This window comes from Leucoraja erinacea, chromosome 27, assembly GCF_028641065.1.
Source record: "Leucoraja erinacea ecotype New England chromosome 27, Leri_hhj_1, whole genome shotgun sequence".
In the NCBI taxonomy this organism is placed as follows: Eukaryota; Metazoa; Chordata; class Chondrichthyes; order Rajiformes; family Rajidae; genus Leucoraja; species Leucoraja erinaceus.
Window position 1 is genome coordinate 2,785,512 of NC_073403.1, and position 24,132 is coordinate 2,809,643.

The 24,132-nt window shown below is 47.6% G+C and overlaps 1 protein-coding gene across 2 annotated transcripts in view; it reads right to left on the bottom strand.

The window, feature by feature from the left end:
• The window catches only part of lasp1 (LIM and SH3 protein 1), a 129,298-nt gene that overhangs the window by 54,765 nt on the left and 50,401 nt on the right, over nt 1–24,132 (bottom strand). For both annotated transcript variants that reach the window (XR_008725633.1, XM_055656806.1), the window contains exon 3: nt 6,424–6,508. Coding sequence is in view for 1 of the 2 variants with exons in the window: in XM_055656806.1 (XP_055512781.1) it covers nt 6,424–6,508 (85 nt within the window). In the remaining variant the exon portion in view is untranslated. The remainder of the gene's footprint in view (nt 1–6,423; nt 6,509–24,132) is intronic.

A 24,132-nucleotide genomic window follows, 5' to 3' on the forward strand; every position in this document is an offset into this window, starting at 1 on the left:
TGGTGAGGGGGAATAGATTTAATACGAACTGGAGGGGCAACTTTTTTGTTTTACACAATGGCCGGTGGGGGTATAGAACAAGCTACCAGAGGCAAATACTATTGCAACGTTTATGAAAGATTTGGACAAGTACATGGATAGTTGGATTTAGTTTATTGTCACGTGTGCCGAGGTACAGTGAAAAGCTTTTGTTGTGTGCTGACCAGCATAGGCTTAGAGGGATATGGACCAAACATGGGGCAGGTAGGACTGGCGTACGTGGGGCATGTTGGTCGGAGTGGGTAAGCTGGGACAAAGGGCATGTGTCCATGCCATGTGACTCAGTACGACTCTATGATCATGGCCAGGACATAGAAACATAGAAATTAGGTGCAGGAGTAGAGGCCATTCGGCCCTTCGAGCCTGCACCATTCGCCATTCAATATGATCATGGCTGATCATCCAACTCAGTATCCCGTACCTGCCTTCTCTCCATACCCCCTGATCCCCTTAGCCACAAGGGCCACATCTAACTCCCTCTTAAATATAGCCAATGAACTGTGTGGCCTCAACTACCCTCTGTGGCAGAGAGTTCCAGAGATTCACCACTCTCCGTGTGAAAAAAGTTCTTCTCATCTGGGTTTTAAGGACGTGCCAACAGCCTCCTTCACCACCCTGGTCATTTTGAGGAACAGTTTTCTAATAGTTCCTCAAAAAAAGGCAGAACAAGCAGGGGCAGATGAGGCTGAAAGTCCCTGATGATTGTGGGAAAGTCCTGAACACATGAGCAGTGCGGCCCCACCCCAACTCCAGCGCTGCCGGCTGCACTATTGATTGAACTAACATCACGAGCAGGAAGCCACTAAAACATTACCTGAAATAGCTTCAAGCTAAGCCTTGGGCTATTTTTAAAAGTGAGAAAAGCAGACAATTAAACAGAAACCATTTGGGTTTTTTTTAATTTAAGACGACGCTCTGTGCAGGAAGTCTAATATCAATCACACTCTCACACACACCAGGAGAGGTGCAAACGGCAAACAGCAAGACAGGACCCACCTCAATGCCACTTCCCACAGTGAAATCGCGAGTGGCCAGTGGTCAAGTACCCGCTTTGACTTACAATTTAGAAGCTTGAGGGGGGATCTTATAGGAAGGGAGTCAAGAAGGTTCACCAGACTGATTCCTGGGATGTCAGGACTTATGAAGAAAGACTGGATAGACTCGGCTTGCACTCGCTAGAATTTAGAAGATTGAGAGGGGATCTTATAGAAACTTACAAAATTCATAAGGGGTTGGACAAGGCTAGATGCAGGAAGATTGTTCCCGATGATGGGGAAGTCCAGAACAAGGGGTCACACAGTTTAAGGATAAGGGGGAAATCTTTTAGGACCGAGATGAGAAAAACATTTTTCACACACAGAGAGTGGTGAATCTGTGGAATTCTCTGCCACAGAGGGTAGTTGAGGCCACAGTTCATTGGCTATATTTAAGAGGGAGTTAGATGTGGCTAAAGGGATCAGGGGGTATGGAGAGAAGGCAGGTACAGGACACTGAGTTGGATGATCAGCCATGATCATATTGAATGGCGGTGCAGGCTCGAAGGGCCGAATGGCCTACTCCTGCACCTATTGTCTATGTTTCTATGTTGGCGACTGTCCGCGGTTTAAGATGGCCACACATGTATGGGAAAGGATACATTGACGAGAATGATCCCAGGAATGAGTGGGTTCACGTACGATGAGGGTTTGATGGCGCTGGGCCTCCACTCCGCAGTGTAGAAGGATGAGGGAGGACCTGATTGAAACTTACCGCATCGTGCAAGGCCTGGATAGAGTGGATGTGGCGAGAATATTTCCACTAGTGGGGGAGTCGTGGACTAGAGGGCACAGCCTCAGAATACAAAGACGTTCCTTAAGGAAGGATGAGGGGCAATTTCTTTAGTCAGAGGGTGGTGAATCTGTGGAATTCATTGCCACAGACGGCTGTGGAAGCCAAATCAATGGATATTTTTATGGCAGAGATAGATAGATTCTTGATTAGTTCGGGTGTCAGGGGTTATGGGGAGAAGGCAGGAGAATGGGGTTGAGAGGGAGAGATAGATCAGCCATGATTGAATGGTGGATTAGACTTGATGGGCCGAATGGCCCAACTCTGCTCCTAGATCTTCTGAAAGGGTTAATCTCAAGTGAGACTCAGCAGGCTGTGAATGCGTCTGGTTTTCTCCAAAACAGCTGTGGTGTGACATTGACGGTCCTCACACACACACACACACACACACGCGCGCTCACATTTGCACGCGCGCTTGCACACACTAGCGGATGACAAAGGAGGTGGCAGGACAGGAGATATACATTGGACTTTGGTTAGACCACATTTGGATGTGAGATCAAGGAACTGCAGACGCTGATTTTCCAAAAAAAATAGACCCACAGTGCTAAAATAGCTCAGCAGGTCAGACAAACATCCCTGGTAAACAGAGAGAGGCAACATTTCGGATCGGGACCCATCTTAAGCGGCTGTCCCACTGCACGAGCTAATTCAAGAATTTCTCCCGGGTTTCCCCCGATTCGGAGATTGACGATAACGGCCGCTCATATGTACTCTGGGCTCTCGTGGACATCTTTCAACATGTTGAAAAAATCTTCACGAGTCTTCCCGAGCTTACCACGTTTCCTGAGTACCTGCCGTTAGCGTTACGAGCCGCTAAGAGACGTCCCCGAGCTCCGACATACCCGCTACGTACATTCTACGTGCTTACCACGAGTTTGATTATTTTTTTTTTAAACACGGGAGAGCTCTTGAATTACCTCGTACAGTGGGACAGCCCCTTAAGACAGTTCTCTCAGCTTTAAGGTGAGAGGGTAAAAGTATGAAAGAGATGTAAGGGGCAGGTTTTTTAAATAGATATATAAACACAGAGGGTGGTGGGTGGGTGCCTGGAACGCATTGCCAGGGGTGGTGGTGGAGGCAGGAACAATAGTGGCGTTTAAGAGGATTTTAGATAGGCACATGGATATGCAGGGAGCAGGGGGATATGGATTACATGCAGACAGATAAGAGTTAGTCTTGGCATCAAATTTGGCGCAGATATTGTGAGCCTAGGACCCATTTCCTGTTCCATGTTCTGAGATAATTTCTCCCAGTGGCCTGTTTGACATTATTCCTATTTCTAGATATCCTAGCTGTGCTGAACAAGATAAAAACACATCTATTTTAAGTAACCACTGCACCAGCTTTGCAGACTGCAAACATAAAACATAGAAACATAGAAAATAGGTGCAGGAGTAGAGGCCATTCAGCCCTTCGAGCCTGCACCGCCATTCAATATGATCACGGCTGATCATCCAACTCAGTATCCTGTACCTGCCTTCTCTCATACCCCCTGACCCTTTACCACAAGGGCCACATCTAACTCCCTCTTAAATATAGATCCCAGTGAACAGGCCTCAACTACCCTCTGTGGCAGAGAATTCCACAGATTCATCACTGTGTGGAAAATGTTTTTCTCATCTCGGTCCTAAAAGATTTCCCCCTTATCCTTAAACTGTGACCCCTTGTTCTGGACTTCCCCAACATCGGGAACAATCTTCCTGCATCTAGCCTGTGCAACCCCTTAAGAATTTTGTAAGTTTCTATAAGATCCCCCCTCAATCTCCTAAATTCTAGCGAGTACAAGCCGAGTCTATCCAGTCTTTCTTCATATGAAAGTCCTGTCATCCCAGGAATCAGTCTGGTGAACCTTCCCTGTACTCCCTCTACAGCAAGAATGTCTTTCCTCAGATTAGGAGACCAAAACTGTACGCAATACTCCAGGTGTGGTCTCACCAAGACACTGTACAACTGCAGTAGAACCTCCCTGCTCCTATACTCAAATCCTTTTGCTATGAATGCTAACATACCATTCGCTTTCTTCACTGCCAAAATAAAATGAACTAAATTTGTACTTGTTTGCATTTCATGTTTCGATTATCAACTACTAATATTATGAGGACAAGAGAGTATTTTATTCAAGCACCCATTTGGATGGTTCTTTATGCCACGGTTCATTGCAGATGCAATTACATAGAACTAGTTTAACCTAGCCATTAACTATTAGCAGGGTATTTCAACCAGTTACTTAGAGTTTTCTACCCTGGTATGTATACACTTGCGGCATCACAGTTAAACAACTTGGGGCGGCACGGTGGTGCAGCGGTAGAGTTGCTCCCTTACAGTGCCAGAAACATATAAGACTGTTCAGGGCTTGGACACGCTAGAGGCAGGAAACATGTTCCCGATGTCGGGGGAGTCCAGAACCAGGGGCCACACAGTTTAAGAATAAGGGGTAAGCCATTTAGAACGGAGACGAGGAAACACTTTTTCTCACTGTGGAAATTCTCTGCCTCAGAGAGCGGTGGAGGCAGGTTCTCTGGATGCTTTCAAGAGGGCTCTTAAAGATAGCGGAGTCAGGGGGTATGGGGAGAAAGCAGGAACTGGGTACTGATTGGGGATGATCAGCCATGATCACATTGAATGGCGGTGCTGGCTCGAAGGGCCAAATGGCCTCTACTCCTGCATCTATTGTCTATAAACCCGGGTTCGATCATGACTGCGGATGCTGTCTGTACGTTCAACCTGTGACTGTGTGGGTTTTCTCCGGGCGCTCCGGTTTCCCCCCACATTCCACAAACATACAGGTTTGTAGGTTGATTAGCTTCGGTAAAAAATAGTAAATTGTCCCCGGTCTGTACGATAGAGTTAGTGTACAGGGTCGGCGCGGAGTCGGTGGGCCCAAGGGCCTGTTTCCGCGCTGCATCTCTAAAGTAAAGGGCCTGTCCTGCTTATTCAAATTTTTCGGTGACCGCTGGGTGCCCGTCATAGCTCGTTGCAGGTCGGGCGAAAATTTTCAACCTGTTGAAAATCCAGCGGCGACCAGAACAAGGCACGACTCTTTGGGCGACTGAGGAGACCAGTCACGACCATACGGGCGACATATCGCGGTGTGAAGCCGGTATGGTCGTGAGTAGTCGCTCAAAGAGCAGTACCGTGTTCTGGACGCTGCTGGAATTTCAACATGGTGAACATTTTCAGCGACCTCTGACGGGTGACGGCAAGACGCCAAAAAAGTTGCGCAAGTGGGACAGGCCCATAAAGTAAACGCTCCTCGGCTAGAACTAGACTCCAGGGAACAGAGAGAGATTAGCACTGCGTTAATTTAAGGTAGTTAAAGGTGGTTCTCAGAAGCAATCACACTAAGTAAACAATCAGAGGCTATAGAATGCTTGAGTGGGCCACTGTGGACTTGTGCACTGACTGGCATTTAACAATAATAGACTCTCTAGAGGAACTGTAAAGAACTTTATTGATTCAAGAGTACACCATCTGGATACTGTTGATGGAAAGAAAGGATGTGGAAAAGATTGACAAAATATTGTGTATGACAGCATCCCTCTACCCATCAGAACTGCCCCCTCCATCAACTCCTTCAAGTCGAGACTACAAACTCATCTCTACTCCCAAGCCTTTCTTGGCGTCCTCTGAGCGAGGGCTATATGTATGTAGTGATGTTTGTATTTAATCTACGAACCACTGTTGTTTGTTATACTATTCTTATACTCTGTGTGAAAAACATTTTTTACACAGAGAGTAGTGAATCTCTGGAACTCTCTGCCACAGAAAGTAGTTGAGGCCACAGTTCATTGGCTATATTTAAGAGGGAGTTAGATGTGGCCCTTGATTTCTTCAGTCAGAGGGAGCTCAATCTGTGGAATTCATTGCCACAGAGGGCTGTGGAGGCCAAGTCAATGGATGTTTTTACGGCAGAGATAGATAGATTCTTGATTAGTGTGGGTGTCAGGGGTTATAGAAACATAGAAACATAGACAATTAGGTGCAGGAGTAGGCCATTCGGCCCTTCGAGCCTGCACCGCCATTCAATATGATCATGGCTGATCATCCAACTCAGTATCCCGTACCTGCCTTCTCTCCATACCCCCTGATCCCCTTAGCCACAAGGGCCACATCTAACTCCCTCTTGAATATAGCCAATGAACTGGTCTCAACTACCCTCTGTGGCAGAGAGTTCCAGAGATTCACCACTCTCTGTGTGAAAAATGTTCTATCTCATCTCGGTTTTAAAGGATTTCCCCCTTATCCTTAAGCTGTGACCCCTTGTGGGGAGAAGGCAGGAGAATGGGGTTAGGAGGGAGAGATAGATCTGCTCCTATCCCATGATACAACAGAGCTTACACTGCGATGGAACCCATGTTCATAAATCCATGTGATCGGAGCAGAATGAGGCCACTCAGCCCGTCAAGTCCACTCCGCCTATTCAATCACGGCTGGTCTATCTCTCCCTCCCAACCCCATTCTCCTGCCTTCTCCACATAACCCCTGCCCATAACAAAAGCCTCTCACTGTAGCTCGGTACAGATGACAATTAACCAAACTGAAACTACGGCTTACTTGACTCTGCAACTTGCTTTGTTTCTTCAGGCGCAGGTTTTCAGGGGTATCGGCCACTGCGGTGAAGGAAGACTTGGGGTAGTGCCTGGGGAAAAACAACAAGAACCATCAACACCTTCAGTTTCCATCTTTACATTCACATTCCCACAAGGCATAAGGTCATTACGTCAAAAGTGATGGGGGTAGAATTAGGCCATTCGGCCCATCGTCTACTCCGCCATTCAATCATGGCTGATCTATCTCTCCCTCCTAACCCCATTCTCCTGCCTTAGAAACATAGAAAATAGGTGCAGGCCATTCGGCCCTTCGAGCCAGCACCGCCATTCATTGCGATCATGGCTGATCGTCCCCAATCAATAACCCATGCCTGCCTTCTCCCCATATCCCTTGATTCCACTAGCCCCTAGAGCTCTATCGAACTCTCCCCATAACCTCTGGCACCCACACTAATCAAGAATCTATCTATCTCTGCCGTAAAAATATCCATTGACTTGGCCTCCACAGCCTTCTTAACGAAGGTCGCAATGTTATACATAGGTAATCGAGGGTAGTCGAAGGTAGTCGAAGATAGTCTTCAACATAGTTGAAGATAGTCTTCAACATAGTCGAAGGGAGGTCTTCAACATGACACTTTTTCAAACTCTCCTAAACTCTTCTAAACTCGTCCATTAGATTGCCGCAGTGGGACAGCCCATTTACTTGCAGCAGCACAACAGAATATAGAAACATAGTGCACTGTAAATAGAACTGTCAAACAAGCGTTTTATCTCTCCAGATTTTTGCACCGATCTTGTTATTTCTTGTCTGTCACCAAGACTCACAAGCAACGCGCTGAAGGAACTCAGTAGTTTGATCAGCTGAAGTCTGAAGAAGGGTCTCGACCCTAAATATTCCTTCTCTCCAGAGATGCTGCCTGTCCCGCTGAGTTACTCCAGCATTTTTGTCACACAGAGAGTGGTGAATCTCTGGAACTCTCTGCCACAGAGGGTAGTTGAGGCCACAGTTCATTGGCTATATTTAAGAGGGAGTTAGATGTGGCCCTTGTGGCTAAGGGGATCAGGGGGTATGGAGAGAAGGCAGGTACGGGATACTGAGTTGGATGATCAGTCATGATCATATTGAATGGCGGTGCAGGCTCGAAGGGCCGAATGGCCTCTACTCCTGCACCTAATTTCTATGTTTCTATGTTTCTATTTTGTGTCTATCTTCAGTTTGAACCAGCATCTGCCGTTCCTCCCTACACAGTTTGAGCAGCATCCGTGGGTTGTTTGGGGGTGGAGTGTAAAGGAATAGTTGAGGTTTTGTGTTGAAACCCATCCCTGCACTAGGACGTAGTGTGGAGAGGGGAGAAGAGGGTTTGCCCCTAGCCCCATTCCTTCCCATCCCCTCTCACCAAGATCTCTCCTCTGGCTTCACATTTTACGCCCCCATCTCCCCATATCTCGCATGCCTTTCATCTCTGCCAGGCCAACCTCCCTCCAATGACATGCAGGTTTGTAGGCTTAAGATGCTGGAAAATCGAAGGTAGACAAAAGCGCTGGAGAAACTCAGCGGGTGCAGCAGCATCGATGGAGCGAAGGAAATAGGCAACGTTTCGTGCCAAAACCCGGAAGGGTTTCGGCCCGAAACGTTGCCTATTTCCTATAGTTCGAGATTGCTCAACTCTTTGCATGGGGCAAAGGGTGCAGCACCCACTGAGTTCCTCCAGCACCTATCCTGAGACCATTCTTCGGACGGAGACGGAAACAAGAGATTTCAGACGCTGATGCAGAGAGAGAAATGGAGCAAATGATCGAAAGATAAAGTCAAGTCAAGTCAAGTCTATTCGTCAAATACACATACGAGATGTGTAGTGAAATGAAAAGTGGCAATGCTCGCGGACTTTTGTGTCGAAACCCATCCCTGCACTAGGACAGAGTGTGGAGAGGGGAGGTGCCCCATCCTTAGATTCCAACAGCTCCGCTCCTATTTGAGAACTGCCTCTAGGCATAGATCTCCCTTTGCAAGATTAGAAAGTACTTGGAACACAAAACAGACCATAGGAGCAGTACAAGCCTCTTGCCAGTCTGTGCGTGCCTCTCTGTTCAAGAAGAATGTGTCCCAGCCTGTACAGTTTTGACAGTTTCAATTGACTCCTGCAAGATGAGAAACTATTCGTTCAGTTAAGTTTAGAGACACAGAGCCCCTCATCCCAACGAGTCCGTGCCAACCAGCGACCTCCGTACACCAACGCTAACTTACACACACACACACTAGGGACAATTTACATTGATACCAAGCCAATTAATCCACCCCCTCCCCGGGCACTCTCCCTTGCAACTGCAGGAAATGCTACACTTGTCGCTTTACCTCCCCCCTCGACTCCATCCAAGGACCCAAGCAGTCGTTCCAGATGCATCAGAGGTTCACCTGCATCTCCTCCAACCCCATCTATTGCATCCGCTGCTCTAGGTGTCAACTGATCTACATCGGTGAGACCAAGCGGAGGCTTGGCGATCGTTTCGCCGAACACCTCCGCTCGGTCCGCATTAACCAACCTGATCTCCCGGTGGCTCAGCACTTCAACTCCCCCTCCCTCCCATTCCGAATCCGACCTCTCTGTCCTGGGCCTCCTCCATGGCCAGAGTGAGCACCACCGGAAATTGGAGGAGCAGCACCTCATATTCCGCTTGGGCAGTCTGCACCCTAGCGGCATGAACATTGACTTCTCCAATTTCCGGTAGCCCCTACTGTCTCCTCCCCTTCTCCGCTCTCCCTCAGCCCTCTGGCTCCTCCACTTCCTTTCTTCTCCCTGCCTGCCCCCCCCCCTCCCCACCCGATGGGAGAGGAGAGAAGAGGGCGTGTCCAGGGTTTGCCCCTAGCCCCATTCCTTCCCATCCCCTCTCACCAAGATCCCTCCTCTGGCTTCACATTTTACACTCCCTTCTCCCCATATCTCGCATGCCTTTCATCTCTGCCAGGCCAACCTCCCTCCAAAGACATGCAGGTTTGTAGGCTTAAGATGCTGGAAAATCGAAGGTAGACAAAAGTGCTGGAGAAACTCAGCGCATGCAGCAGCATCGATGGAGCGAAGGAAATAGGCAACCTTCCGAAATTTATTATTTATAAGCGATCAGAGGGTATGGAGAGAAGGCAGGAACAGGATACTGAGTTGGATGATCAGCAATGATAATATTGAATGGCAGTGCAGGCTGGAAGGGCCGAATGGCCTACTCCTAAAACTGCACCACCTATTTTCTATGTTGGCTATGCCATCCAGTATCCTGTACCTGCCTTCTCTCCATACCCCCTGATCCCTTTAGCCACAAGGGCCACATCTAACTCCCTCTTAAATATAGCCAATGAACTGTGGCCTCAACAGTGCCTTCTGTGGCAGAGAATTCCAGAGATTCACCACTCTCTGTGTTCTGGGCTTCCCCAACATCGTTTTTCACACTCTCGGTCCTAAAAGATTTCCCCCTCGGTCTTATTTCTTAAAAGCTGTGACCCCTTGTCCTGGACTTGCCCAACATCGGGAACAATCTTCCTGCATCTAGCCTGTCCAACCCCTTAAGAATTTTGTAAGTTTCTATAAAACTTATTTTAGTGTTTCTGTATAACTTATTTTAGTGACACACAAAAAAAACTGAAATATTCATGACTCTCCTTCTTGAACGATACAGTGGGGAAAGTGCCTCGTTACACGTGCGGGCGGAGTAGTGGGATAGATCCCTTGACCTTATTCCCCCCACCCCCCCCACAGGGACCTTGTTGCAAATGGGTTCAGATTCAAATCAACATCAAGCATGAATACGCAGAGAGGAAAGCAGACCTTCATGGCACCGTGGAGATTGCCCCTGTCACTTCCTGTTTTGAAAGGCGAAACAAACAGACCTATTTTGGAAACAGCAAAGTGGCCAAATAAGGCAAGTGCGAGCAACTTGCTCACCAATACCGATGTGCCTCTTGCAGAGTCTGACTACGTCATTTGATGCACAGATTAACACTGCCGGATATTTCCTTGAGGGGACACGAGACATAGAACCGGAGGGGGGCACACCTCCAGCGACCCGGATTAAATCCTGACTACGGGTGCTGTCTGTGCGGAGTCTGTCCGCCCTCCCCGTGACCTAGTGTGTAGGATGGGATACAAGGGTGGTCGGCGTAGACTCGGTGGGCCAAAGGCCTGTTTCTGCGCTGCATCTCTAAAGACATTGGACTTTGTCTATGGATCCGATGTACTACAATGGGTTGGGAGATTGGAAACTTCACGTGGCCCGCCCGGTTTCGACGAATGCAATCAACCCGGCGTGCACAATCAAATAAGATCAAACAGAACACGTTGTCCTACAACTTTAGGCTGTGCACGCCATACACAAGATGTGCTACAATGCTGAGAACTATATTCTGCATTTTCTCCTGTGCTTGGATTGTATCAATATACAGCATACCTGATCTATGATTGGAAAACTATGATTTGGAAAACATGTAAAAGAGCTTTTCGCTGTACCTCGGTATACTGACAATAATAAACCTGAATCCGAGTCTGAAGAAGGGTCTCGACCCAAAACGTCACCTATTCCTTCGCTCCATAGATGCTGCTGCACCCGCTGAGTTTCTCCAGCATTTTTGTCTACCTGTATTAAACCTAAACATAACTTTATCTGGTGAATCTTTGATTACTGCCTGTACAACATCGCAATGCGTATCGTTTCCATGACTTCTGTATTACAACAGTGTGCGAACTTCAAAAGCATTTTGTCGGGCAGCCCCGTGGTGCAGCTGCGGAGTTGCTGCATTTACAGCGACAGGGTTCGATCCCGACTACGGGTGCTGTCTGTACGAAGTTTGCACGTTCTCCCTGCAGCCACATGGATTTTCTCCAGGTGCTCTAGTTTCCTCCCACACTCCATAGACATACCAGTTTGTAGGTTAAGTGTTCAAGAAGGAACTGCAGATGCTGGAAGATCGAAGGTACACAAAAATGCTGGAGCAACTCAGCGGGTGCGGCAGCATCTATGGAGCGAAGGAAATATGATCAGTCTGAAGAAGGGTTTCAGCCCGAAACGTCGCCTATTTCCTTCGCTCCGTAGATGCTGCTGCACCCGCTGAGTTTCTCCAGCATTTTTGTGTACCTTCAAGTTTGTAGGTTAATTGGCTTTGGTAAATTGTCAATTGTCCCCTGGTGTATAGGATCGTGTAAGTGTACAGGCAAGCATGGGCTTCTGCAGACTCGGTGGTCTGTAGGGCCTGATTACGCACTGGAGTCTAAAGACTTGCAAAGTGTCAGTCTGAGGAAGGGTTTCGGCCCGAAACGTTGCCTATTTCCTTCGCTCCATAGATGCTGCTGAGTGTGACTCAGTCTTTTGTAGAAGAATTCTGAAGAAACAGTTGAAAGTAGAAACCTCTGCCTATCTTAGTGTTTATCCTCATTTATACTGTCAGATTCAAGTTACCTCGGGATTCAGCCATAGGAACGGCCTTTAACACTTTGTGGAAAGTACATGACAATGGAGCAACATTTAGTGCAAGGTAAAGCCAGCAAAGTCTGATCAAGGTTGACAAAAATGCTGGAGAAACTCAGCGGGTGAGGCTACATCTATGGAGCGAAGGAAATAGGCAACATTTCAGTCTGAAGAAGGGTTTCGGCCCGAAACGTTGCCTATTTAATTCGCTCCATAGATGCTGCTGCACCCTCTGAGTTTCTCCAGCATTTTTGTCTACCTTCGATTTTCCAGCATCTGCAGTTCCTTCTTAAACACAGGATGCACATCTAGGCAGCATATTAATGGACAGCACCATCTGATCATTAATGGTGTCGCAGTGGCAGAGTTGCTGCCTTACAGCGCTTGCAGCACCAGGCACAGAGTTCTAACCTAACTACGGGTGCTGTCTGCACAGAGATTTGTACGTTCTCCCTGCGTGGGTTTTCTCCGAGATCCTCAGTTTCTTCCCACACTCCAAAGGCGTACAGGTTTGTAGGTTAATTGGCTAGGTATAAATCTAAATTTTCCCTAGTGTGTGTAGGATAGTGTTAATGTGCGGGGATCACTGGTCGGCACGGACTCGGTGGGCCGAAGGACCTGTTTCAAGGCTGTATCACTAGACTAAACTAATTTCAGTCTTGTCCACTGTGGAGACACAAGGAATTGCAGATACTGGGATCTTGTGTCGAACATAACATGCAGGAGTAACACGACGGGCCAGGCAGCATTGCTTGAGGACATGGATACGCTAAGTCTCAGGTCAGGTGAGCTGCTTCAGACTCAACCTCACTGGGGAAATGTTCCCTTTGCCCAGTCAAGGGCCTTTACCAAGAAAAATGTTCTTGAAGGCTAAAAGCCCTGTCCCACTGTACGAGTTCATTCAAGAGTTCTCCCAGAGTTTGCCCCGATTCGAACTCGGAGATTTACGGTAAATGGCCGCTCGTCGGTACTCGGGGATCTCGTGGACATTTTTCAACATGTTGAAAAATCTTCACGAGTCTTCCCCTGTTTACCTGCCGTTAGCGCTAAGAGACGTCCCCGAGCTCCGACGTACCCGCTACGTACATTCTCCGTGCTTACCACCAGTTTGATTTTTTTTTAATACTCGGGAGCTCTTGAATGAACCCGTACAGTGGGACAGGGCTTTAATACAAGAGCAGTAAAGTGGTGCAGCGGGTAGAGCTGCTGCCTCACAGCGCCAGAGACTGCGGTTCGATCCCGATCTCGGGTGCTGTCTGTGTGGAGTTTGCACGTTCGACCAGTGGCCACGTGGGTTTCCTCCAGGTGCTCCAACTTCCTCCCACATCCCAAAGATATTCATTTTACAGGGGTAAGTTACTTGCCTCTGTAAAAATAAATTTAAATAAATGCCACTCGTGTGTAGGGAGTGGATGAAATAGTTGGAGAACATCGAACACCCGTGAACGGGTAGACACAATATGCTGGAGTAACTCAGCGGGTCAGGCAGCATCTCTGGAGAGAAGGAATAGGTGACTTTTCGGGTCGAGACCCTTCTTCAGACTGTGAATTGGTGATCGATGAACGGCATGGACCTGGTGGGCCGAAGGGCCTGTTTCCATGTCCTATCTCGAAGCTAAACTAAACAGGAGGTGAAGAGTGAATAAGGGGCCGAGAGTGTAAATTATGGGGGAGAAAATGTATCAAGCTCTTTAGAGAATATAAAGGAAATGAGAGCTTTTAGTAATTAAAGTCACATAACAACACAGAAGATATTTTTTCAGACAAAAAAAAACACTTAAAGCATTCAAAATATTTTAGCAATTTCCTCCTCATTAAAGAGAGACTCAGATTTTGAATTGGCGACAGAATAACGATGCAGTCTGCACGCACCCCTTTCACAACATGGGCCCTTCTACAGCGGAGAAAGCCAAACGCAGATTGGGCGAGAGGTTTGTGGAGCACCTGGGTTGCAATCTGCAGGTGTGCCCTCAGCTGTCTGCCTCGTTAACTCACCATCCCGTCCCCACGCTAACGTTTCTGCCCGTGGCCTCCTGCACCTTGGCAACCAGGCCCGACAGAAATGTCACAAACAAGTGCTCCCTCATCAGTATGAAAGCAGGGACACAGAGAGCTGGAGCAACTCAGCGGGTCAGGCAGCATCTCTGGAGAGAAGGAATGGGTGACGTTTCAGATAGAGACCATTCTTCGGACGGAGACGGAAACGAGAGATTTCAGACGCTGATGCAGAGAGATATGGAGCAAATGATCGACAGATATACAAAAAAAAACTCAAGTCAAGTCAAGTCTATTTGTCACATACACATACGAGATGTGTAGTGAAATGAAAAGTGGCAATGCTCGCGGACTCTGTGCAAAAAGACAAACAAACAAACTACAAACAGAATGGAACAGAATCACATATTACATATTATGGGAGGAAAGAAAAAAAACAGCAATTTTAAAAAAAGCAGTAGAATGGTACAGTATAGCTCGTCCCTGTTGAGATAGGAGTTTACAGCCCGAATGGCCTCTGGGAAGACACTCCTTCTCAACCTCTCCGTTCTCACCGCATGGCCACAGAGGCGTACGTAACGACAATGTAACGATGGTAAATGAAACAGTCCATTGTCAGCTGTGGGCGAGATGAGAGTTAGGGACAACGAGACTCCACAAGACGACTTTGAAGCTGGTACGACCTTGGGTGGGAGGGGTCATGGAGAGAAGGGGCGCACAGGTCGCTTGGAGTTAGGGGAATCAATATTCACACCGCAGGTTGCAAGCTGCCTTGTCAGAGCCACTAGACTGTGATATCCAATTCTCCAACACACTCTTTCAGGATCGACCATTAGTCTCCGATTTCCTTCCCCTATATTAGTGCAGGCGCTCCCCAAGTTACCAGTTTCAGTTTATTGTCACGTGTACCGAGGTACAGTGAACAGCTTTTGTTGCGTGCTAACCAGTCAACGGAAAAACAATACGTGATTATAATCGGGCCATTCACAGTGTACAGATACACGAGGGAATAACACTTTAGCGCAAGGTAAAGCCAGCACCATCGAGAGCATCCTTACCAAGGGCATCACCAGTATGGTATGGCAACTGCTCAGTCTCCGACCTCTGGCATTGCAGAGGGTGGTGAAAATTGCCTGATGTTACGGTTCACGAGTTCCCCTCCATTGAGTCTGTCAAAGCAATTATACTGTCTGCGGAGGGCGCTCAGCATCGCCAAGGACTGCTCCACCCCAACCATGGACTGTTACACATTCCTACATTGTGTGGGAAGGGCGCTACAGGTCTCTCCGTTGCCGATCCAGCAGGTCGAGGAACAGCTTCTTTCCGGCGGCTGTCACTCTTCTCAACAACGTACCTCGGTGACTGCCAATCACCCCCCCCCCCCCCGGATTGGACACTTATTATTTTTTTTGATTCAAATAGTTTGCTATGTCGCTCTTCAAGGGAGATGCTAAATGCATTTCGTTGTCTCTGTACTGTACACTGACAATGACAATCAAAATTGAATCTGAATCTTTGAATCTGAATGCAAGGTAAAGCCAGCAAAGTCCGATCAAAGATAGTCCGAGGGTCACCAATGAGGTAGATAGTAGTTCAGGACTGATCTCTGGTTGTGGTAGGATGGTTCAGTTGCCTGATGTTACGTTCATGGTTGAGTTCCATGAACTCTTACGCCTGTCAGATTATACGTGTCGGAATCACCATCCCCATCCCCATCCCCTGCCGAACGTTACTCATTGAGAGCATTGTGTGGGAAGGAACTGCAGATGCAAGTTTACACCAAAGAGAGACACTTGGAGTAACTAAGCAGGACAGGCAGCATCTCTGGAGAGAAGGAATGGGTGACGTTTCGGATTGAGACCCTTCTTCAGACTGAGAGTTAGGGGAGAGGAAAACGAAAGATAAGGAAGGGTAAGGTGTGAAAAACGAGAGATCAAAGGGGATAAATTTCCAAGAAAAATGTAGGCTAGATAATTGATCGTGATTCACACCCTGAAGAAGCGTCTCGACTCGCTACGTCACCCATTCTTAATTTCCAGAGGTGCTGCCTGTCCGGCTGATTACACAATGATAGACAGTGCGTCTGTATCTCCACTGTGTGTGTGTGTGTGTGTGTGTGCGTGCGTGTGTGTGTGTGTGTGTGTGTGTGTGTGTGTGTGTGTGTGTGTGTGTGTGTGTGTGTGTGTGTGTGTGTGTGTGTGTGTCTATCTCTCAGCGGTGGCCGCCTGCGTCCAGGGCACTTTCCGCAATGAGTGGCCTTCTGGGTAAGCACCACCGCCATTGCTGACTTGTTTCTGATGCAAACCCGCGCGATTGTACAGTGGTGTGGAAATTGCAAACTGCCTTGATTGCACGAGGGACAGAGTACTGAACTGTTTAAGTAAGTACGACTTTACACAAGTCACCCGTAGCATTAGCGAGGGGTTGCCTGGATAGACTCGCCAGTGCGCTGTCCACTGGCCTTGTTATTAGCAACAAAATCATAGCATGTGCCCAAGTAGCACCCATTAACACAGTTGGTTCACTCTGTCATAGGTGTGGCCCATCCCTCCCCACGTGGGGAGGGGGACGGGGGGGGGGGGGGGGGGAGAAGATTTAATAGGAATCTGAGAGGCATCCCTATTTTTAAACAAACGAGGCCAAGTGTATGGAACAAGCTGCCAGAGGAGGTAGCTGAGGCAGGTACCATCGCAATGTTTAAAAATAATCAACAGAGAGCTAGATAGATAGGGCTCTTAAAGACAGGGGAGTCAGGGGATATGGGGAGAAGGCAGGAACGGGGTACTGATTGGGGATGATCAGCCATGATCACATTGAATGGCAGTGCTGGCTCGAAGGGCCGAATGGTCCCCTACTGCACCTATTGTCTATTGACTATTGACAAGTACATACTGTAGGGAAGGTAGGTTTAGAGGGATCTGGGATAAACACAGGCAGGTGGGACTACTGTAGATGGGGTATGTTGGTTGGTGTGGGCAAGTTGGGCTGAAGGATCCGTTTCCACACTGTACGACTCTCTGACTCGGTGCTGGAGTAACTCAGCGGGTCAGGTGGCGTTTCTGGGGAATATGGATAGGTGACGTTTCAGGTCGAGACCCTTCATCAGATCGGTGCAGATGTGCCACGACTAATCCTCTAGTTTATGCTGCATCCGAAACAATAGATCTTTATTTATGCCAGGTGGGAAATCGATCTGCCAACAGTCATTAAAACACACAAAACGCATGAAAGAAGTGCCCAGACAGACAGGTTGAGCAAGCACAGCACAGTATTACAAGCACCAAGCTTCTCCATTTCAGCAGCTTTCCCCCCTCTCTGGACCCTTTGGAAAATTATTTAAAACACATTCGGATTTCTCCCAGGCCAGCTATAAATAGCAACAGAAGCCTCGGGCAAAATCCGCAGCCTTGCTTTATTGTTGCAGTGTTGGTCTCATCTCACATGACAGGAAAGCCCCAGTGTAGTGATGTGGCCAGTTCATTTTTTCCACACTATTCAACACACACACACACACACACACTATTCCACACACACACACACACTATTCCACACACACACTATTCCACTATTCCACACACACACTATTCCACACACACACTATTCCACACACACACACACACACTATTCCACCCACACACACACACACACACTTCCCACACACGCACACACTATTCCACACACACACACACACATTCCACACACACTACACACACACACACACTATTCCACACACACACACTATTCCACCCACACACACTATTCCACACACACACACTATTCCACACACACACACACTATTCCACACACACTATTCCACACACACACTATTCCACCCACAGACACACTATTTCACACACACACACACTATTCCACACACACACACTATTCCACACACGCACACGCACTATTCCACCCACTAACACACACTATTCCACACACACACACTATTCCACACACACACTATTCCACACACACATATTCCACACACACACACACGCACTATTCCACACACACACACACTTCCACACACACACACAATTCCACACACACTATTCCACACACACTATTCCACACACACACACGCACTCTTCCACACACACACACACACACTATTCCACACACACACACACTATTCCACACACACACACACTCACACACACACACTCACACACACACACACACACACACACACACACACACACACCCACACACACACACACACACTATTCCACACACACACACACTATTCCACACACACACACACACTATTGTTCACACACACTCTCCCACACACACACTATTCCACACACACACACAATTCCACACACACACACAATTCCACACACACTATTCCACACACACACACACTATTCCACACACACACTATTCTACACACACACACACACACACACACACACACAGTGCAGGGGAAGGAACGAGGGAACTGGACACCTGCCAAACGCAAACACATTCTTTGGCCATGGATCATATCCATTTGGGATCTTGACCACGTCCACACAGTTCACCACAGTCGCTCCCCTTGCTCCTGTGGTCAGCACAAATCGCAGTCAGGCAATAAAGACCAAGTGTTTTTAAGCAGGAACTGCCGATGCTGGAAAATCGAAGATAGACAAAAGTGCTGGAGAAACTCAGCGGGTGCAGCAGCATCTATGGAGCGAAGGAAATAGGCAACGTTTCGGGCCGAAACCCTTCCGGGTTTCGGCCCGAAACGTTGCCTATTTCCTATAGTGGAGATTGTTCAACTCTTTGCATGGAGCGAAGGAAATAGGCAACGTTGCCTATTTCCTTCGCTCCATAGATGCTGCCGCACCCGCTGAGTTTCTCCAGCACTTTTGTCTACCTTTGCGGATGACACTAAGCTGGGGGGCAGTGTTAGCTGTGAGGAGGATGCTAGGAGACTGCAAGGTGACTTGGATAGGCTGGGAGAGTGGGCAAGTGTTTGGCAGATGCAGTATAATGTGGATAAATGTGAGGTTATCCATTTTGGTGGTAAAAACGGGAAAGCAGACTATTATCTAAATGGTGGCCGATTGGGAAAGGGGGAGATGCAACGAGACCTGGGTGTCATGGTACACCAGTCATTGAAGGTAGGCATGCAGGTGCAGCAGGCAGTAAAGAAAGCGAATGGTATGTTAGCTTTCATTGCAAAAGGATTTGAGTATAGGAGCAGGGAGGTTCTACTGCAGTTGTACAGGGTCTTGGTGAGACCACACCTGGAGTATGCGTACAGTTTTGGTCTCCAAATCTGAGGAAGGACATTATTGCCATAGAGGGAGTGTAGAGAAGGTTCACCAGACTGATTCCTGGGATGTCAGGACTGTCTTATGAAGAAAGACTGGATAGACTTGGTTTATACTCTCTAGAATTTAGGAGATTGAGAGGGGATCTTATAGAAATTTACAAAATTCTTAAGGGGTTGGACAAGCTAGATGCAGGAAGATTGTTCCCGATGTTGGGGAAGTTCAGGACAAGGTGTCACAGCTTAAGGATAAGGGGGAAATCCTTTAAAACCGAGATGAGAAAAACTTTTTTCACACAGTGGTGAATCTCTGGAACTCTCTGCCACAGAAGGTAGTTGAGGCCAGTTCATTGGCTATATTTAAGAGGGAGTTAGATGTGGCCCTTGTGGCCAAGGGGATCAGGGGGTATGGAGAGAAGGCAGGTACAGGATACTGAGTTGGATGATCAGCCATGATCATATTGAATGGCGGTGCAGGCTCGGAAGGGCCGAATGGCCTACTCCTGCACCTATTTTCTATGTTTCTATGTTTCTATGACCCAAAACATCACCCATTCCTTCCCTCCATAGATGTTGCCTCACCTGCTGAGTTTCTCCAGCATTTTTGCCTACCTCCAGATTCAGGGACAGTTTCTTCCCAGCTGTTGCCAGGTTACTGAATCATCTTACCACAATGAGGGAGCAGTCCTGAACTGCTAGTTTCCTCATTGATGACCCTCGGAATAACTTCGATCGGACTTTACCTTGCACTTTACCTTGCAGTAAACGCTATTCCATTTATCATGTAACAATACTCTGTAAATGGCTCGATTGTAATCACGTATTGTCTTTCCGTTGACTGGACAGCACGCAACAAAAACTTTCCACTATACCTTGGTACACGTGACAATTAACTAAACTAAACCATTATAGGCTGGAGTAACTCAGCAGGACAGGCAGCATCTCTGGGGAGAAGAGACGGGTGGCATTTCGGGTCGAGACTGAGGGAGGGTCTCAACCCGAAACGTCACCAATTCCTTCTGTCCAGAGATGCAGCCTGTCCCACTGAGTTACGCCAGCATTTCTGGTCTATCTTCAGTTTAAATCAGCATCTGCAGTTCTTTCCTACACGTTTGGTAAAGGAAACTACTGCTCAATCTGAAATTCCCCTTTGGGAGGTTTGCCAGAGTCCCAGCACCTGCATGTAGCAACTGTGTGGCACAAAACAGCCCTCAGGCAACAGCAGAGAATAACAGCCCCAAGTGGATTTTGGAAAAAACCCATCAGCGAGGGAACAGTGTGGACACAGACCTTTCCATGGACGAGGTCCATAAAATTTAAAACCGAAGAGACCTTCAACTGAAAGGCAAAGGGAAATTAGTACGAGGTTGGCTTTGCATCGATAGTTGGCGCTTGGATCCGCACACATCCCTGCAGATGGACAATGGTCATCCCAACGCTGACCTCCCACTACATCCTCCATCAATCAATCCAATCAGTCAATCAAATCAACCTTTATTGTCATCTTGCAAAGCAACAGTTGTACAGTGCAAAATGAGAAGACGTTTCCCCAGAGAATACTGGAGCATCGCACATGAAACTTAAACCATTTTACACATAATAACAGTAAAAACAATCCAGTCCCTAATGAAACTATAAATAGTTAAAAGCAGGTCAAACAGCAACATTAAAATACAGTTAAAACAGTCATTACAATGTCCAGGGCAGCTGATTGGAGTGGCCAGTGCCAGAGTTATTAAATTGTCAGTGCAAAAGCAGCAGAATCAGGTGGAGTGACTGTTTAGCAGCCTCACAGCCTGCAGCAGGAAGCTGTTTAGCAGTCTGGTAGTCCGGGCTTTGATGCTACGATATCTCTTGCCTGATGGCAGGAGATCCAGGTGTGTGTGTGGAGGGGGTGCAGTTTGTCCTTAGCTATTCTCACAGCTTTTTTCAAACAGCGGCTCCATGCCAGGAAATGCGTCTGCATGCACGTGCCGTGCTGGAGTAACTCAGCGGGACAGGCAGCATCTCTGGAGATAAGGAATGGGTGACGCTTCGGGTCGAGACCCTTCTCCAGACACTTAGTTTAATTTTAACGTGTAGGATGGAACTGCAGATGCCGGTTTACACCGAAGATAGACACGGAATCTTGAACCTGTCGACGCAATCTTAGAGAATCACATGAGGAATAGAACGGGTATACACAGAGTGACCCCGTGGGTTTTCTCTGGGTGCTCCGGTTTCCCCCACGACATGCAGGTTTGTCGGTTAATTGGCTTGGGTAAAAATTATAAATTGTCCCCTAGTGTGTGTAGGATAGCACGAGTGTAGAAACATAGACAATAGCTGCAGGAGTAGAGGCCACTCGGCCCTTCAAGCCTGCACCGACCGCCATTCAATATGATCATGGCTGATCATCCAACTCAGTATCCTGTACCTGCCTTCTCTCCATACTCCCTGATCCCCATAGCCACAAGGGCCACATCTAACTCCCTCTTAAATATAGCCAATGAACTGTGGCCTCAACTACCTTCTGTGGCAGAGAATTCCACAGATTCACCACTCTCTGTGTGAAAACCAAATTCTCATCTCGGTCCTAAAAGACTTCCCCCTTATCCTTAAACTGTGACCCCTTGTCCAGGACTTCCCCAACATCGGGAACAATCTTCCTGCATCTAGCCTGTCCAACCTCTTAAGAATTTTGTAAGTTTCTATAAAATCCCCCCCTCAATGTTCTAAATTCTAGCGAGTACAAGCCGAGTCTATCCAGTCTTTCTTCATATGAAAGTACTGCCATCCCAGGAATCAGTCTGGTGAACCTTCTCTGTGCTCCCTCTATGGCAAGAATGTCTTTCCTCAGATTAGGAGACCAAAACTGTAGAGGGAACAGTGGTCAGCACTCACTTGGTGGGCCGAAGGGTCTATTTCCACACTGTATCTCTAAAGTCTAAAGGCATTGCTGAAATTGTTGTCTTTGGATAAAAGATCAAACCAAGGCACCAGCTGCTCTTGCCCACGTTTCAAGATCCCATGACAGCATTTTAATGACGGCCAGGAAGATATCCGCATCAACTTGGCTAATATTTATCCTTTAAAGCACTTAAAACGACAAATAACCTGCCCATTCTGGGAACTGGCTCCACATGATCTAGTTACAGTCCTTCGTACTTTATAACAGCGACCAACTTCCAAACCAGCTTCAGTTAACAAGTAAAATGAAGCCAAGTAAAATGTTACACAAATCCTAACCTCAGTTGAACTTAGAAACATAGAAATTAGGTGCAGGAGTAGGCCATTTGACCCTTCGAGCCTGCACCGCCATTCAATATGATCATGGCTGATCATCCAACTCAGTATCCCGTACCTGCCTTCTCTCCATACCCTCTGATCCCTTTAGCCACAAGGGCCACATCTAACTCCCTCTTAAATATAGCCAATGAACTGGCCTCGACTACCCTCTGCGGCAGAGAGTTCCAGAGACTCACCACTCTCTGTGTGAAAAAAGTTCTTCTCATCTCGGTTTTAAAGGATTTCCTCCTTATCCTTAAGCTGTGACCCCTTGTTCTGGACTTCCCCAACATCGGGAGCAATCTTCCTGCATCTAGCCTGTCCAACCCCTTAAGAATTTTGTAAGTTTCTATAAGATCCCCCCTGAATCTCCTAAATTCTAGAGAGTATAAACCAAGTCTATCCAGTCTTTCTTCATAAGACAGTCCTGACATCCCAGGAATCAGTCTGGTGAACCTTCTCTGCACTCCCTCTATGGCAATAATGTCCTTCCTCAGATTTGGAGACCAAAACTGTACGCAATACTCCAGGTGTGGTCTCACCAAGACCCTGTACAACTTCCATGGAGATGGAGCATGGAAACAGGCCCTTCAAACAAATTCAGTTTATTCTTAGGTTTAGGGATATAGCGCGGAAACAGGCTCTTCGGCCCACCAGGTCCGTGCCGACCAGCGATCCCCACACATCAACACTACCCTACACCCACTGGGGGCGGAGGGGGGAGGTGGGGGGGAGATCTAATGGGAACAAGAGACGTTTTTACGCAAAGGCGGCAGTTATACAGAACCCGGAGGAGGTAGTTGAGGTAACGTTTAAGAAACATTTGGACAGGTACATGGATAGGATAGGCTGATAGGGATATGGGGTGAGTGTGGGCTGGTGGGACTAGTGCATGGTGGCAGTGTGGGCAGTCACGGTGGCACAGCGGTAGAGTTGCTGCCTCGTGGGCCTGTCCCACTGTACAAGTTCACCCAAGATCTTTTTTTTTTTTAATTAAACATTTTTTTTTTTTTTTTTAATGGGACTCGTGGAAGCACGTAGAATGTACGTCAGAGTTTGGCACGTCTCTTAGTGGCTCGTAACGCAAACAGCAGGTACTCGGGGAAACGCGGTAAGCTCGGGAAGACTCGTGAAGATTTTTCAACATGTTGAAAAATGTCCACGAGAGCCCAGAGTACCTACGAGCGGCCGTTACCATAAATCTCCGATTACCGAATCTCTGAAGAAACTCGGGAGAGCTCTTGAATTAACTCGTACAGTGGGACGGGCCCAGCTCCGGAAACCCGGGTTCAATCCCGACTACGGATGCTTGTCTTTACGTTCTCCCCGTGACCTGCGTGGGATTGTTCTCTTGAGATCTTCGGTTTCCTCCCACACTCCAAAGACGTGCAGGTTTGTCGGTTAATTGGCTCGGCGTAAATTATCCCCAGTGTGTGTGTGTGTGTGTGTGTGTGTAGGGTGGTGTTAGTGTGCGGGGATCGCTGGTCGGCACTGACCTGGTGTTTCAACGCTGTATCTCTAAACTAAACACAAAAATCAGCGACTCGTCCACAACTGAATAATTAGTACAGTCAGGAAGAAGAAAATTGAAGCACTAATCTTATAAACGTCCATATCAGAAGCAAGGCTGTAATTATCCTTTGTACAAGATCTACACGATCAACTGATTTCACCTCCTCCTCCTCTATGTATTTTTCGCCTTTCTGGAGGAAATAAGGTGCTTAAAACAAAGAGGTTTTGCTC